Here is a 19,031-nt window from a genome sequence, read left to right on the forward strand (position 1 = left end):
AGGCAACTGCATCACTTTGTCTTGAGCAACGGATATGAGGTAGGTATCATAAGCACAGTGAATCATATGAGTCAGCCTGCCTGATCAGCAAAACTTCATTACCAATACTGAAGCAATAATTACACCTGAGATTGGGCATGCGGCATTTCAATAAGAAAACGACACCATGTGTGGGACAGGGAAATGCAGAAAACAAACATTGTGTGTGTGCACAACTATGAGAGTATGTGTTTGCACATAAGAGAGTAAGTACTGTGAGAAGGGAAGTGCTTTAAACCCCAAGGGAGTGCGAAGAAAAAAACAAAAAACAAAACAAAACACAGCTCCTCTTGATATGTGTAATCGTGGTATGCAGTCTCCACTTTAATAACTTAAGCTTTTGCTGTTGTCCATGCTGAAGCAATACACCTAATCCCACTTTACTTTCACAGAGGTCAAAGCATGAATATTCTACACAGCCACTCAAATGCATTCTTGATGAGCTCTTCCACTACACACACCCGTCTCTGTTTCACCAAGCGGACTACTGCGCCAATTCATTTCCATCCGTTTCACTCATCTTGGTCTGGTCAAGTGGATACAAGGTCTGAGCTTTGTTTAGTGTCCACTTAGCTTCTTGAAAACACAATCAGTAATGTGGAATCACGTATATTATGAAAGTTATTACCAAAGCATGTCTTACACGCTACTGATTAAAAGCTAAAAGGAATTTACAGTCTTATAATAATCTGCCAGCCGTGAGCGCTACTGAGCGTCGCTCTGATTGATCAAGACACCAGTGCAATGAGCTGAGGTGGTTAATTTATATTTCGAGACGCAGTTATGCCATTACAGCGTCTCCAGATTTACGGCTTGGGCGACTGTAATTAATGTTAATAATGAGAGATATGGGCCTGCATAGTACATATGCAGATGTGGAAACCCTGGTTGGGTAAACTGGTGTGAGCATTTGTGGCACTAATGCAGGTGTTCATCCTGTATCCAGAGGCTTCATGCACACACAGACTCCCTGCTGCTGCTGCTCTTTTTAGCACTCTCCTCACATCCTCCTCACATGCCCCTGAGTCATCTCGCTCTTCTCCTCCTCCTACAGCTCACCCCATCCTCAGCTTTCAGGAGCGGCCAAGCGACCACAGCTAATCAATCTCAACATATGCTTGGCGTCTCACATATCCACACGTCTTTGTCTTCTTTTTTTTGTCTGACCTTTTTTGGTGCTTCCTTCCACTTTTCCCCTCTTCCCCCTCTCTCCTTCCTTCCCTCCATGTTATGGAGAGCCTTGATATCAATCAATAAAAATCTCCTTGGTGCTGGACGGTTAAGGTCACTCACTGGGCCAGCACACACATAGCAACACACACACATACAGTATTTGTGCATATACTGCAGCATGCAAGCATGCTAGAACATGCTGACCATATAAAACACATCAGCACTTAACGTTGGTCATGGGAGAGCCAGCCACTGAGGTGTGACTCACATACCAACACTGACCTTATTTGTGCTAGCTCTGGATTCTCTCCAATTTTGTCCATTACTGATATACCCATTACTGATATACCCATTTTGTCCAAGTTACTGATAAACCAGCAATCTCTCACCTCAGTAACCCAAATGCCTTCATACAGATCACTGATCCCATTTTAGCTCATTACAATTCATATAATGTAGGTACATAATTCATATAATTATGAACATAACCTACATGCCTTGGTGAACAGACTGAACCTTTGAAATTGGATCTTATTAAAAAAAAACATGCTTGTATATCATTTTCATTAAATCCTGCCCCCTTGCTATATATATATATTTTTTTGCCAAGTTGTCCTTGTAGCCTACCTGTACCTTTCTACAAAGAAAAGACTCATGACCTTTGAATCTTGAATTATCTGAAAAGCAAAAACAATGAACGCAATTGTGTGGTTTAGTCACTAAAATTTACACTCAAAGACCATTAACTGCTACCAGGAGGCGAGGGCTTTTGTTTCTGCACATTAAACAAGTCCCAATCAAAGGACATCAAGATAAGGAACAAAAACAGGGAGAAAAAAAACAAACAAAAAAAAAACAAATGGGCACCTTCACACTCATGACTGCTTTATTGCCCCTTACATACAGCTATGTGCATGAAAGTCTCAATGACCAATGAGTTCTGCTCCTGCACACAGCCATACAAGGTCAAGCCACTGGAGGGGAATGCAGAGGGGCAGCTGACATGTACTGTAGCAAGGTCACTGGACAACTATAGAACAATATCAGGAGTCTGAACTTTCCTGAATTCCTACAGAAAAGCTGAGAGAAGGCATGTAAGAAACTTGAAGAAAGATTTTAGATGACAAATGTATAGTGAATTTGTTTATCAGACTGCCAGGTGACTGACTAGCTGACTACCTTGCTAGCTAGCTAGCTTACACTATTGTAGGATATTGGTGTTCTCTTGTACCATATTGCCCAGTCCCAGTAAATAAATCTTTTTTTACTCCTCACAAACAGAGCTGCAAACAGTAGCAGTTATGAGTAGATTAGCTTGCTATCTGGCAGGAAGTGTAGTGTTTAGACACACTGATACATGCCACACTCATAAGTGGTGTTGACCATGCTTGTCTGAAGATTCTGCACGTAAGGGCCATGCTTGTTGTGATTACTATTTTCGATAATTAATCCAATCTAATTAATTGGAACGTTAAGTAAAAATACATTCTATCCTCATTTTGCTCAGAGACTTTTCCTAGTTATTTAGAAACATATCTGAGGAAAAATTTGATATTCCTGATATTTTTGTCTTGTTTCCGCTTTGATTATTCTCTCGCATTGTCCGTATGAAAAACTTAACGGCTTTGTGCTAGCATACTGAATGTTTGTACACAGCATTTTAATTGTAACAAAGCCTAAGTGCCTCTAGCTTTGGGGATTCCTGTCAACTGACTAAATTTGTGAACTATTCACCATTCTCCTTCACCTACAAGTTAATAGGCTCTTATCTGGGCCTTCTGTTCCCTTTCAGCATGCACCTATCTAAGGTACGTTATATATAGCTGTTATCCTTGGGTCTTATGACTGGCTTACCCAAGCTGCTTGTGACGGGCCAGGCATTAAGCACTACTGATGCCAAATGCAGATGGGCTATGAGCGAGTGCTTCTCGCAGCCTTCCTTTGCTCTATCAAACACACTCACACACCACGTATAACCACATAACTCTTCAGCTTACTCCTACACAGAGCCTGATGCTACTACCAAATTGATTCCCTCACAGACTGCGTTACCAAAGGTTGGTCTGCAGCAACCAGTTACACGAGGCTGGAGAATTTTTTTTTTAATCTTATTCAAGAGATCTGAATGAGATATTAGTCTGTGTCAGAGAAACTACTGTCTAATTTGATTTTGTTGGATGAACCTCCAAATAGGTGGCACATCTCATTACCTGCTTTAAGCGCTGATTAAATGCGCTGTTCTCAGGTAGTTTCTGAACAAGCTTTCTAATGCAATCTTGCAGGAAGTTGAAATTAACTGCAGACAGATAGAAGTAGGACAGTTAAAGGAAGATCTGGGGCAGCAACATACAGTGGAAAAGCCATCCTCCTCTCTGTCACAAGTTGAAGTATGATTGATAAAAGACTCAATTCCATAGCTCCAGGCTGGAAGATATCTTTCTTTTTAATCAGACTGGGACTTTCAAATGTGTCTAATATTGGACCTAATATGGACCTTGTCAAATAGTTACAAAGTAGTACATTTCCTAAGAAAACATTTCCATTAAAAAGACATTGCGACATCTTAAGAGTTAAGATGGAAAATGCCAGAGTTCTAGTGCCCTTAACACACACCAGGACAATAATGGGATCACGGTGAACTGGATTCAGTTCTTAAAAAAGGACTTTTGATTTTCTACGAATTCATTTTGGAGAACTGGGTGGGGGGACCCAGAAACTGCGCTGCTAAGAAAAGGAAGTAAAATAGTGAGTGACAACTTTCCCATTCATGAGTTTTAAATTCCCAGATTATCAAAGTAGTTCATTGAAAAACACTACCCAATAACACTAATGATCACTTCTGAAACACAGATCAGTTATAAGTCACTGGTGTTTCCGCTTCTGCTCCCCAAGTGGAAACTCAGACCCAATTTTAGCCAAGAACTGGAAGTGACCCAACTTGGCTTAGTTTTATTCCATTCTCCATTTCGAAGCTCTTCTCTACTCTAGACAAGTGCGGTCACTACATCCCTCCTGTCACATGTCTTAGGCATGATAGTCCTTATTGAAGTCTACTTAATTTAAACAAATTCCTCAAATTACAAAAATGCCAGACATGATTTAGATACAAAAAAATTATTTAGCAAAGTAATAAAGATGAAAATGTTTCTTTAAATGAGAATTGCTAGAAGCTTTTCCATATTTTGTCTGCATGACAAAATTTTAGAGAGGAGTTTTAAAAGGCTATTGTAGAATATAATTATTTAGGTTACTGCAGAGATTCCCAGCATAGTCTGACATAACTTGTTTGAAGTCTGGAGACAAATCCAGTGAATAATATGTGGCAACAATGTCAACTTATGTCTTCACAGTTTTTCACCTTGGTGCTTGCGTTCAGTGGAAATCCATAGCCATATCTGTTTAATTCACCGGGATAAACTCTGGTCTACTTACTTTTGTGGACAAAATAATACTAGACATACTATGCTATAGCAAGGTGGAGGTTTGTTTGGATACCATAACCACAGCTGATTATGCTTGCAGCTCTAGGAAGATTAGAGACCCTATTTTCCATCTGTTGCCCATGGCAGTAATGACAATGCTTCAGAGCCAGAAGGTTTTATATATATATATATATATATATATATATATATATATATATATATATATATATATATATATATATATATAAATTTATTTCTTTATTTATTTACTTACTATTTTGGAGCCATTATTACAATTTGAACCACCTTCTAGGGTGTAAAATCATGAGAAAGATATCACTACTCCTTTAAACTAAGGACACAGCAATGCAGCAGCAGTTCATAATGGTACAGGAAAAAATGGAAGTAGCACACTGTCTACTGAGCCTCTAATGCAAGAAGCATGGAAAAATGTAGGGACAATTCCCAGAGGGCAAATGTGTAACTTGCCATTTCCCTGGCATTAGCTTTCAAATCTAATGAATTTAGGTTTATGCCTGCATATTTAAAATAGCCTCCTTTATTTTGGACACTGACAAGACAGTCACTCACACAGAATCTCATTCAGCGTGGTATGCATTCACGCTAAGGGAGAATCTTTGGGATATGGGTTAAAGCTAATAATTACCTGCCACAACTACCAGGAGAATAAAAGGAGAACATGCCAGAAACTGTTATTAATGAATAATTCCTCACATGCTCGGCAATGACTTGATTCTCATCATATTTAAGCAGCAGTATGTCTTGGCCTGTCAGTGTCCTCCATGGGGCAAATCTACTGATAGAACCAGCAAAAGATCAAGCAAGACATTTCAGCTAATGAAGTGAAAGAGGCAGTACCACAATTTTTTTTTCTTATTTCTGAAAACCAATTACAGTCAAAATGCCATTCTTGTTGGCTGTGGATGAGCTGTGAGTAAAAATAATGCTCTGTTGTGAAATACATCACAAGTTAAATTTACATCAAAGGCAGATTCTATTACAGAACTGGTTACACCAGTGGACTACTGTAAATGTCTGAACCTGTAGCCAAACGTTATGTCATGTTATGTCATGTTCCCATATAATTTGTCATCATTAAGATCAATCTTTTCAGCTTTCAAATGAATGATACATTAAAATTCAGCCTCACACAGTTTACAGACCTTGGATGGCAGAAACATAAGCTTATCTGGCAATGAGGCAAAAATAAGACTCCTGAGCCAAGTCAGCCTGTATATTACTCAAAGATGTAGGAGAGGAAGGATCAGGATGAGATCCAAAAAATGTTCAGCACCCCGAGCACTCCAAGCCAGATCTTTTTCACCGGAGTGTCGTGAGTAGCCCTTCTCCAGTTTCAAATCCTTGTGTGCGACCGTTAACAGGCCTCTGAACGTCACATGCTCCTTGCACAATTCTGTGAGCCTGGCATAAGAGCTGCAGCCCAAGATCAAATTAACACCACAGGGGGCATATGGCACCTAGGAGATGCTGAGGTAATTGTACCTGCTCCAGTCATGACTGGGGAGTTGTGGGAGTGTTTCAGGACAATGCAGGTACTATTTCTAGGCTGTCACAAAGCAACCGTCTCTGTGGAAACTCAAAAAGCCGAAGAACAATGCCTCAGTCACACCAATCTAAAATGACAAGGCAAATGTTATGAACAAGACTAAATGTGGAAAAGCTGCAGCAGATATCTGATGACATCTCTAAGTCATCTCAGTAGTCCTCTTTATGTGTATTCTAGCCAGTACTTGGAAGAAAAAGGAAAAGACGGGGAGGGTCTGAGATGTGAATTGAGCCGTATCATTGGGATGGCTGCAAACGGATCCTGACTCACGACAGCCGAGGAAGATGGCACCGGCCCAGCTCGGACTAATTCACATGCTGGAGTCAGCATCCGTCTGTGCCCTTGCTCTTAGACAACATGGATTGCAGTAATTAAATCAAATCGCTTTTGTAGACAACTCTCCTCGAGCAAGACAGAAAGCAGTGTTAGAGATATTAAAGTTTTTTTTTTCTAGTGTAACCATTCTTCTGTGAGCTGGGATTATAATACACCATGAAGGTGCAGTGTCCTTGAGCTGCCTGTATCCTTAGTAGGAGTTGGATGTGGGCTTCATTGTATGCACAACCCACAAAACTGTAATATTTAGAGGTGGGCTGGGACACATTGACCGCATATGACTACACGTTATACTTATAGCTTGTGTAGTGTACAAGTGCATTTAAAAAAAATTTGAATATCGTGGAAAAGTGAATTTTTTTTCTGTAATTTAATACAAAAAGTGGAACTTTCATATATTCTAGATTCATTACACATAAAATGAAATATTTCAAACCTTTTTTTGTTTTAATCTTTATGATTACAGCATACAGCTCATGGAAATCAAAAATCCAGTATCTCAAAATATTTGAATAAAGAATTTATAATACAGAAATGTCGACCTTCTGAAAAGTATGTTAATTCATGCACTCTATACACTTTTGCATGAATTATTGCATCAATGGCATCAATGGCATGGAAGCAATCAGCCTGTGGCACTGCTGAGATGTTATGGAAGCCCAGGTTGCTTTGATAGCGGCCTTCAGCTCGTCTGTATTGCTGGGTCTGGTGTCTCTCATACATTCTCTATGGGGTTCAGGTCAGGTGAATTGGCTGGCCAATCAAGCACAGTAATACCATGGTCAGCAAACCAGTTACTAGTAGTTTTGGCATTTTGGGCAAGTGCCACGTCCTGCTGGAAAAGGAAATCAGCATCTCCATAAAGCTTGTCCACAGATGGAAGCATGAAGTGCTCTAAAATCTCCTGGTAGACTCTGCATTGACTCTCGACTTGAGAAAACACAGCGGACCAACACCAGCGGACGACATGGCACCCCAAATCATCACTGACTGTGGAAACTTCACACTGGACTTCAAGCAACTGGGATTCTGTGCCTCTCCACTCTTCCTCCAGACTCTGGGACCTTGATTTCCAAATGAAATGCAAAATTTACTTTCATCTGAAAATTGATTGTGGTTGTGTGTACTGAGAGATTAAAGGCTCAGGAAACCTCTGCAGGTGTTTTAATTCGCTGATTAGCGCTCTTCTCAGGTCGACATTTCTGTATTATAAATTCTTTATTCTAATAATTTAAGATACTGGATTTTTGATTTCCACTAGCTGTAAGCCGTAATCATCAAGATTAAAACAAAAAAAGCCTTGAAATATTTCACTTTATGTGTAATGAATCTAGAATATATGAAAGTTCCACATTTTGAATTAAATTATGAAAAAATTTTACTTTTCCACGATATTCTAATTTTTTTTAGATGCACCCATATATTGTGAGAATGGGAAAATGGATTTAGAGACCCCAATTTCCATCCTTTGCTCAAGTAATAGGGGTTCGCCAATGTTAAGAACCTCTTCCTTGTTCAAAGGGCACCACAAGGGGTCAGTCTAAGCTCCAAAATTTTTTTAAATAAATACATCTACGAGGGCGAGAGAGAGAGCGAGAGAGAGAGAGAGAGAGAGAGAGAGATTCCAAGTATTCATTTCACAACATAGACTACAACATGCATATGGAGTCAATGGCAGAACTATGTGTCACATTCTTAACCTCCTTCTCATGGATCTCAAGGATTGCACTATAAATATAAATATCTATAACTATAAATATCTCATGGATCTCATGGATTGCACTAGAAATATTACAAAGCATTTGGACCAATTTGGTATTCAAGTATCTGTAAAATTTAATGAATAGGTATTCAGTTCACCAGATGCTAACTAGATAAAAGGGTGAAAGGGTGAGAGATGGTGAAAGACTGACAGAGTGCATATAACTTTAATTCTTTCCCTCTTTCCATGATGCAACCTAACAAACACTTGAATAGTGATTGCAGTACGTAAACCCTTGCACATAAAAAGGTTAAATATTCACACGTATTTTCTTAAGTTGAGTCTGTTAATCTGAAAGAGTAAAGGACATTTTTCCATTTATTGGCCGGGAACATAAACCTCTGTCTAAATATGGAAAAAGCTTGTACTGCAGTGTCTTTGAATGCAGCTGTCCCTTAGAGGAATGTCACAATGTAGTGAGGTAAAAAGATGGGATCTGAACATTGGTGCCCAGTTGCAGTCATGTTAAACACTGCATTTCACTGCAAAAAAAAAAAGGTTTCAATTAAAAGACTGTCTGTAAGGGTGAGATTTTGGCAGAACAAATACAGTCATGCAGAGTGCCATGGACACCATCACAAGTTGCTCTTTCGTCTGTTAATAGCTGCCAAGAAATCAAGGCACGCTATATTCCAATTTCTATTTTAGGGCCGCACTGAGAGAAGGGGGTTTGTTTTGAAACCCAAGAATTGACTGAAGTGCTGAACTGACCTTTGCTTCGAGATAGGTTCCGCTCAGACACAGCTGTTCAACTCACATGCACAGTGGTCTACTGCAGGAGACATTTAGAAGCACAAATGCTTCAAATTACAAAATAAGATACTACAGTATAAAACTTCAAAAACAAATACTGAATCATAACATATTACCTTATCCATTTGATGAATGACAAGAATTGTGGAGGTGAAAAGATTTTAATTCTTCACAGAACTGTGTATGTCTTCAAATTACAAGGTTATGAAAGGTTGCAGTACCCGAGCACATGAGAACACTCAAACCCTTGCCAACACTAATGTCAAAGCTACATCTCCACTTTCCCACATGTATTTGATGATGAAACCTAAGCCCTTTTTAATTTTTTCCTACAACTCCATTCCTACCCCATAAACTCCTAACACACAGCCAAGACTTATCATGACCTATTGAGTTCTATCTGGGTTAAGAATGAATGGGAGAACCTTATACTACTAAGGTCACATTAAGTCTGAGTCAGCAAATCATGGTTGGTCTGCAGGACAGTTATGGCTTTTGGGATGAGCTCTGAAGCATGGGGATGATTCACCCTGAATTCCTGATGCTCAAACAGAAGGCTCAGCCATCTGCCAGACCTTATCTTTAAGCCATTGGACTGGAAAGTGTAACTCCAGGTTCTACCTAAATATAATGTAACCTTTTGCCTTTATTGCCTGTTTGTGATGTACCACAATAATGATTAGGTTAGAATACTGTGGCCTCTGACCGATTCAATGTCCCATGTTATTTTAAGAGAACTTACCCGGTTAAGAATGGCAGTGATGCTGACAACACCATAGGCATTTGTCACTTTGAGAGAAGGTTATCAGTCACAACAACCTGTACGTAGTTCTTAATGAATCTGTAAGGATATATTAGTTAAGGTCATTAGGAGTAATTAAAGCAGGAGTGATTTCTTTTTCTTGTCAGTGTCCCACAGAGGTTGTCATGTCAAGGACATTGCAGCAGCTTAGACCATGTGCTGAGCAAAAAGCCCAGACAGCTGAAAGGAACTGAAAGTCATGGCAGAGTAGCGGCATTTCAAGGAATTAGCCCATGTGAATATCACTGGCTACTTTCCATTTATGCCTTACTAGGTGAAAAAGCACATTTTCCATCCAAAACCCCTTTGAAGGCGCCAGGCTAACTCCTTTCTTAAAGTTAACAAGAATCCATTTGTGTGGTGTGGATACCTTCTAGCTACGATAACATTACGTGAATTCATTAGTGTTCCCAAAAAACAAAAGATAACTGAGCTCCTCATTTATTACCTTTGAATTCCTTTATCTAGTACTTACACATTAGACCATTTTTGAATTAAAGTAAAAGGTTTCATTTAAATTCATGAAAGAATGAGTAAAGACAAGAAAAGACAAGCAAGAAGAAAGATTTTGCAGTCCAACAAAATAGGATAAGGCTGAAAATATTCCATCTGAGCTCTTAGTCAATTAAAAGAGGCAGCCGCAGACAGTGCTACGATGTATTTGCGTCTGTCATATGTACCAGAGCTTTAATAGATGATGGATATTGAAACAGTCTGCCCCCCATTGCTCAGAATGTAGCTTATTTGCTGAGCAGCGCCGTTAGCGGAGTCTGATCAGATGCTTTTATAGCCTCGGAGCCCTACTATACCAGTTCAAAGTCATGCTCAACCCAATTTCTCTTTTTGACAAATTGCGATTAATTCTTGTCCGGAAGCCCACCAAGACTGTTCCTTGACAGGGACCACTGCATTTCAAGAGGTATTTGGGCCTGCACTGTGAGTTTGTCATTTTCATTTATTTCATTGTTGCTGATGTATGGTTATTATTATTTTGTCAGGCACAGTTGGCTATCCCACTCCTCTAACGATATAACCATCTTAATAAGTCGCTAATGTGTTTCATCAAGACAAATGCAACGACTTTAGTGTTAATTAGTATCAATAGCTTTAAAAATCACTGTTCAGCATTTAGTTGGCAGACTGCAGCACAGCTCTGGCACCCATACCGCCTCCTCTGTGTGCATGGGTGAAGATTGGATGTGTGTCCCACAACCGGACTACCTGCAGAGTAAATCTCAGCAAGGTTCCTCCTCCCAGAAAGGTCAGGCCTTTTTGGTGCAAATATCAGGAGCACCACACGGGACACCAGAACAGGACACACTGGGTAACAGAACTCCCCAAATCTCCCTGCATGGCCCTGAGATCAATTGACAGACTGGAGAACCACTTCCTGCCCTCAACAGCCCCAAATCCACTCAGCTACATTTTTAAGTCCATCTTGGCTGAGAGCGAATGAACGTTATCTCATACTCTAGTAGGAGCCATTAATAATACAGTCTTGTCCAACAGGGGAACGACTGCATGGTTTAAAATTATGTATAGCTGCTCTTTCAACTCGTACTAAGCAAGTGCTAACTAATTAGGGCAGTGCAAATGTACTACAAGCGTTGTAAAGTTAGGATCATATTAACTGGTACCAGAGAGTGTTCAATGTAATGCTTGCTCTAACATTTAACGATGATCTTGCTGTGCTGAAGCTTTTGGGAAACTAATTCCTGAGATATTGAGTAAAGGCTGTGGTTAAAGCCCTACTTGGATCGGATTAGTTTTACACGGGATAATGTAATTATTACTGGAGTGTCTCTGAGATTTTTTTTCATTCAAATTCATCTGTGCCTTGGATATATTTTGACATATTTTAGAGTACCTTCTTCAAAATGAGCAGCAGAAATAATCCCAGGAAGGTAGTATATATTCCATTTGAATTGAGATGTTGGTAAAGATTCTGTCATATATTGTAGAAAAAGTGTTTTCACAATTTTTCTTAAGTATAGCTCCATTCCAGGAAGCTCCTTTATCTGCCGTCCTCCATCTAAACCAAACTGAAAAAAGGTTTAGGCTGAGTTTCATACAACGACCAACAAACTATAGACAACATTCAAAAGGACTTGTCAGAGGAGAAAGACTTCTGGTGGCTTTAGGCAAGTTGTTATCCTAGCACAGGTGTAACCAAGGGGCGACAAAATACATCACGATAAGTACGATTCAACATATGATATGCATCATGATATATATATAACTATATGACTATAACTATATAATATATATATATATATATATATATATATATATATATATATATATATATATATATATATATATATATATATATATATATAACATTTTATGTCTACAATGTCTACATAGTCAAAGTACTTTAAACTGAAAAGGATACAATATTCCAATTAAAATCATTTTAATTAAATTTTAAAGTTTGGTACAAAATGTTACCATCAAATCAATTGCTTCCAATCAGAGTTTGTCATTGCTATTTTTAGGATTCATGATACCTGCGATATATCAGAAAAACCTACTGTGACTGAATGAATGTTTTATATTTCCTGCTTTTATTCATTTTTTTGAGTGAGAAAACAAAGCATACATTGTGCAAACACTCCCATCTCTCTAATTTATATCGATATCGTTTAATCCCGTGGGAAACAGACAATCATTACAGATGTCGTCCGGTAACATTACTTAACAGACACGTGTCCAGAAATCCAATCTTAGGGCTCATTTAATATAATATAATCCTATGTGTGTTTCTAATATCGGCCTGTTGCCATGCTTTACCATCCACACTCACAGTAAACATCAAGGTTGAAAGGTTACTGCACAGCATCCCTCAGACTCTGTGATGCATCCTGGTCACAACATCTTCTGTCTTCCCTTCATCGGTAGGAGAGATTTAATTAGATGCTGTGTGAATCATTAGCTTTGCTCTCCCCTGCAGAGTTGTTCTCTGACTAGTTTAATAAGCTTGTTTCTGATGAGTCAAGCAAAAAATACAGGAGCAACCAATTTATCTGTGATTCGAACACCACTAAAAACCAATAGCAAATAACAAATAAAAAAGCAAATGAAGAAAAAATATATAATCGCTTTTGATTGTTGGCTTTAAGTGTCCTTAGCAGCCTATCGAATTGGATGCCTTGGCTGTGCTGTAGTGTTATATGTAACCAAGAACTCCTGTTTAGCACACCCTCAATTTGACAAACCAACACGTCTCGTTCATTGTTTTTCAATGAGGTTTTGTGCACGCAAAGATAGAAACGCTTCTGCTCGTTGCTGAGAAACCCCATAGCAAGCTGGATGACAGATTTACAAGATCAGTCAATAAACATTACGTGAGGGCAACTGAGTGTAAAATAATTACAGCTACAGCTAGCAACAATGTGTATCAAACAGTTTATCTCCTAACTTTGGTTAGGTCATGGATCAAAACCAATAATAAAGGTGTAGCGCTATAAAAAGGGATTGTTGAATTCACTAGTGCTAGAGTGTCTCTGTGTACATGAGGGATCACTAAGAAAGTCAATAAAATCAATTTATGTGTGCTTGGGTTTTGAGCTCATTGCTTCTGTTACCCTTTATTTCCACAACATTTCAAACAACTTTGCAGAAGCACTGCTTGCTTTGGTTAAGCTACGGATCCCATATGCATACCCTAAAAATTGCACTTCCTGAAAACAGTTCATTCCCAAGGTCTCACAATAATCTCACCTGCATATTGTAAATTTGTACCTGAGAATTGCTGCTGTAATCATAAAGACTCTGCTACTCACACTAAACATCATTTCAACACACTTAGTTCTGTTTAACTTGATTGTATACAATTATGGAAGAGTAATGATTTAAAATCCGACTTTGCAGTGTTTCCTTTTGAGTCTGAATCTTCTCAAGGTTTATTCATCATGTTGCCTCAGGGAGTTTGTTCCCTTTCCACTGTCGCCTCAGGCTTGCTTATTAAGACTCTAAATCTACATTCAGATTTCTGTAAAGCTGATTGTGACAATGTCTTTTGTTAAAAAAAATCCTATACAACTATATTTAATTGCTGAAAACAGATGCAATGTCCTCAGGCAAGCCATTTCCACATGACTGAACTGTCTGCGTTGCGAGAGAGCGGAAAATTAAAATTGGTGTCGATAGCAAGATAGAAACAGGCAACACAGCAAATTTTCACTACCCTATGAGACAAGACATGTGGTTATTAAGGCTGTTGTACTGCTAAAGCCTTCTCCTCTGTGCTGTTCTGCTGAGCACCATTGAAAGGTGCATCACATTTGTTCTGTCACAGCTCACTGCTTCCGCTGCCTAGCTTCTCCTCCCTCCTCAGCACCGCTAACACGCCTGCACTGATCTTCCCCTATAAAAAGCTCAGGTTCAACAGGCAGCTATTTCCTCAGGCACCCTCATGAACACCTGCAGAAATCAGGTTTCATGCACATCTCCTGCAAAATTTCGCTGACTCGCACAAGGGCACTCCAGGCCGGGGCGCAAGGACACCAACGGCGTCGCAGGGAGGCCAGGCAGAAATGCACTTCCTGTGCAGAGAGCTATCTTCTGGTGCGTAAACGAAATGCTAAAAAAGTGGTTCTCGTCCCACAGGACCCCTTATACTTTGCACGGCCTAGATTCTCCAAACGGGAAACCTATAGACGAGGTCTGGAGGATATGATGCTTCAGTAATTCCATGATAACTAATATGTGCAGATTAACATTCACACAGCATTTCACCTGAAACACTGAAATAGACAGACAAGGCCCAGAGATGCCTCCAAGGTAACCAATACAGCAGGACAAAAAACAAGCCCTTCATCGACCTGCCAGAATCTGAATTACAGCTACATCATGCATAAGGAGTCTCTAATGACAACATATTTATCAGTCAACTTGTGATCAACTTGTGATAATTTGCCATATTAAAAGGGTCCAATTTACTTCTTTGCTCTGTGTAACTACGACCACGCATTACACCTCCTTCCCCAATACAATTATCATTTCTTTACTGAGGCAATTAATTAGCTGAAGTGCTCTTCCAGGCCCTGAGGCAAGTGGCTCTCTCCTCTTCCCTCTCCAGTGCCATTTTACTGCTTTCCATTCATGACCACATCCACAAAACAGCTGCGGTGAAGCAGAATCAACCTTTAGCATCTTTTTCTTGTTGGGAAGCAGCTTTCACGGGAGTAAATGGAAGGACAAATGTAATGCATGAACTTGCATAATGTAGCACCTTTGGACTCTAGGAAAAAGGGTACAAACAGTACCGCTCCTTGTCACTGAGGTGGTACATCTTTTGTACCTCTAGTCAAGTCAAGTGAGCGAGTTTTTATTGTCATTCCTCTATATAGCTTGTAAACATTGCAACGAAATGTTGTTTATTCAGGACCATGGTGCAACACAGAAGAGTGTTTTCTTTACATGCAAATGTGCATGTAGTGTACCTTTTAAACTATTACACTGTAAGGTACAAGAGTGGACATTTACGTCCAATTATCTATCTTATTTTCTTTTTCTTAAAGGTAAGCAACATTCACATTACCATGTAATAGAGACTTACTAAAGGTGCACCCCAGTGATTTGGAAAGGTACAGTTCGTACCCTTTTTTCTGAGGGTGTGTACTTAGAAGTGCATAGTGCACAGTAAAATTATTGAGTATTGTCAATTATTCATCAATTTATTACTTTCGCTCTCATTAGAGGACTTTGCCAATGTGTTATCAGGATCAACACACCGGAAACAACAGCCATTAACTCGGCAATGCATGAGCATCAGCGCTTTCACAAACGTTCATAATAGGGCTCTTCTTATATGCAAACACACTACTGATAATAATGGAGCAGCGTACACACAAACACACACCCTCTTACACATTCCCTTACTATACCGCCGTCTCTCCAACACGAACAGTGATGAGACCACAGGGGTGTTATAAATTCTAAGTCTTCTTTGGAAGATTGAGAAGTCATGGAAAATGGTGTTCCCTCTTCATGAGTGCTACCTTTTCCTTTCTTTTATTTTTCCCTGAATATCACGGTCTGTTCAGCTCTTCTGACAGCCATGAGCCATAACTCTGACCAACCCCCAACCCACCACACACCACAAGGCCTGTCACTTACACAACGACAGTCTGCGTGACTAATCCCTCCCAATCTGTAACTGCCGTTTTGGGGATCCCAGGGTCGGTCTCAAATCAGTACTTATTAGACGAGAGCTGTAATTACTAACGTTTCGTTCTTCATGAAGTAAGACTTCAGTCTCATAATTATGCAGCTTTTCGGTTTTTGTGTGGGAAACGATTACAAGTGTGTTACCCTTGCCTCTGAGTCACATAAGCCCCCATATACAAGTCAGCAGTGCTCTTGTTGTGAAGTGTGAAGCCAAATATATTTTAAAATGCACAAATGCAAAATAGCCTTGGATTAATGCTCTACACGAGCATCAAGCAGCATCTCTGATTGACCCCTAGCCAAAGGCCAGTGTCTGTCTGGGCTTCAGCCAATCCAATTAGTACAGAAATGTCCTTGAGAGGTTGATAGAAGCACCAGGGCTACCTTTGTGACACATGAACCATCACTCACCTCACCCACTGCTGCACTCATCATCCAATCCCTGCTAAATCACCAGCTGCCTATCACCAAGACCACATCACAGCCTACGCCTCCCACACTGGCCTACCACAACCTCCTGGCGGTTGGAGACTCGATCAACATGTAAATACATCAGCTGAAGATTTACAACGCTGTAGTGTGACTGACTTACAAGCGTGAGATTCCAATCCCAGGCTACGACGTTTCCCGCCTGTGGTGTCTGGGATGACCGATAAGGGAGGAGCAGGGAAGCAGAGAGACAATCTGCCAGCTTCAGACAGCCATCAAGGCTGCATTCGCTCATTTTCTCTGCAAAGTGGATGACATTTGGGCTCTTTTCATTACGAAGATGTAGAGTGATGTGCATAGAACACCACACATGCCTGAGGGGGTGAACAGAACAAACCATCTGACTCAGCTGGCTCAAGGACATGCAGCAACATCAGCAGATAAATGTACTTTTAAAGAGTTGCCATCGCAAACTTTTATATTAGAAATTTTATTTCACTGAAACAAATAGTAATGCAAAAAATAAGGATTTAGGTATGGGATGTTCAAATGAGAGTTTTCTAACTTTAAGTTTTACTGTCTCAAGTCACTGAAAGGGCAGGAGGAGGCGGTCAAAATGGCAGGTTTAAAGGAAGATTAACCAAATGTGAGGAGATAACCATAGCTTAGGACATAAGCCCATTAGGAATTACGCTACTGTTTACCTAACTTGGCCTCTGTTGTGTCAATATCCACTCCATAGACAGAACCTGCAGCACTAACTCCAAGAACTTTACTAAAGGAAGGAAGAGAGTGCAAGTTGCAAGAGTACAAACCTTAATTTGAGATTTTATCATGATATTATAATACGATCGTTCTGCCAGACAGAAAATGGAAGCTAGGGAGCTAAAGAAGGATCTGTCCATCTATGGTAGAGTGTAAAACTAAAAAAAAAAAAAAACATTTACAGAACTGATGAGAAGAACATACTTGTTTACACAGCAGAATAATCCACTGAAGCAGCAGCAACTATGAGAACCACGGCACAGATCTGTGCAATCGTACTGCACGTGACTGCTCGCTTCACACACAACCAAAGCCATATTTGGAATAAATGCTGGACTGGGTTGAATGGAAACAATAAGAGAACTAGGACAAGCTTTTTCTACTTAAGAATATGGAGGAAATTGTACACTTTAATAAATATTGTCAGTCTAATAAAAGATAACATGAACGATAAGCAGTGTATCGCATCATTGCAGCTGGTACCTATCTGATACAACTGAAATAGATCAAGACAAGCACATGTGCTCCTCTGAACAAGCAGGGCTACTTTGAACTTCACAGCTGTCAGATCAAAGGGGCGTGTTCCTTTGAGTTTCCCGCAAAATACAATCCGGATCTGTCCTCCTGATATCTGCCGTGTCCAAATTCAATCACGCCAGGTTATGTCGTCACATCAGGAGACCAAATACAGTGCATCCGGAACGTATTCCCAGCGCTTCATTTTTCCACATTTTGTTATGTTACAGCCTTATTCCAAAATGGATATAATTCATTATTTTCCTCAAAATTCTACAAACAATATCCCATAATGACAATGACATAAGTATTCATAAGTACATAAGAACCTCGGGAAATTGAACCAGCTAAATTCGTTAGAAAATATCACAGGCAGGTAAAAGAAAAAATAACAACAGAGGGATAGAAAAAACAGTCCCACGCACATCTCTAGTTGAGATCAATTATAAAACTCGAGCTGAGGTTGAGGAACTGTCAGAGCGAGAATTCACACAGTGCTGCCATTTCTACTTTTGAGGTGGTCAACCCTGCCCTCTCCCCAAATGTTTTCCAGGGTTTCCAGGGGCATTGTGGTAGGGTTCGTTTAAAATAAATACATTTATAAATTATTCTGGTTTAGGCCATGGCTACTTCGAGCGTAAATCTGAATACAGCTACAGCTATATGGATACAGATAGTGGCGTTGCGTTATACCCATATTAGAAATTGACTGGACAAATAATATTCCTGACCTTCACTAAAACTGACCCTGAGGCAAATGGATAACGCTTGGTTCTGGTTTTGGTCTCCATCCATCTCCTCTCCTTGTAACCAAATACGCAAATAAAAACTGCTTCACTTCCAGTTGTTCTGCAGTAAATCTCAGGCAGTCTGGTTAAAAGTGGATCCAGCTGCCTCCAGCCAAAGGTGGTTTGCTGGCCACAGTAAATAAAACCTGACTGTAAAGTGTGACCACTCCATCACATAAGTGACCTTGCATCTCTCCACCACCTTCAGAGTCACCTGATGGGTCTATGCATACTGCTGGTGTCTCTTTCACAAGACACTCAATCTGCAGAGGGAGTGGGCCATGTGCTAAGCCAATCAAGTGACCAGTATATGAGAACATCACAAACCAAGTGACCCAGACGCCTGGAAAGTCACACTGCAATATTTCCATGCAATCGTCTTTCCTTTAAAAGGCTTTAGCGTGTGTTCTTGGGCAATGTGCAACTATGTTGGTCTTTTTTTTTTTTTTTACTATGTACTAGTTCAGAGATAAGGGCAGTTGCA

The 19,031-nt window shown here is 39.9% G+C and overlaps 1 protein-coding gene across 2 annotated transcripts in view; it reads right to left on the minus strand.

Moving 5' to 3' along the window:
* ppargc1b (peroxisome proliferator-activated receptor gamma, coactivator 1 beta) overlaps nt 1-19,031 on the minus strand; it is a 44,628-nt gene that overhangs the window by 15,047 nt on the left and 10,550 nt on the right. The window contains exon 2 of one of the 2 annotated variants that reach the window (XM_017474300.2): nt 16,642-16,852. The exons of the other annotated variant lie outside the window; for it this stretch is intronic. Within the exon in view, the coding sequence (XP_017329789.1) occupies nt 16,642-16,836 (195 nt within the window). The 5' untranslated portion in view covers nt 16,837-16,852. The remainder of the gene's footprint in view (nt 1-16,641; nt 16,853-19,031) is intronic. 2 annotated transcript variants of the gene reach the window in all.

This window comes from Ictalurus punctatus, chromosome 8 (assembly GCF_001660625.3).
Source record: "Ictalurus punctatus breed USDA103 chromosome 8, Coco_2.0, whole genome shotgun sequence".
Taxonomy (NCBI): domain Eukaryota; kingdom Metazoa; phylum Chordata; class Actinopteri; order Siluriformes; family Ictaluridae; genus Ictalurus; species Ictalurus punctatus.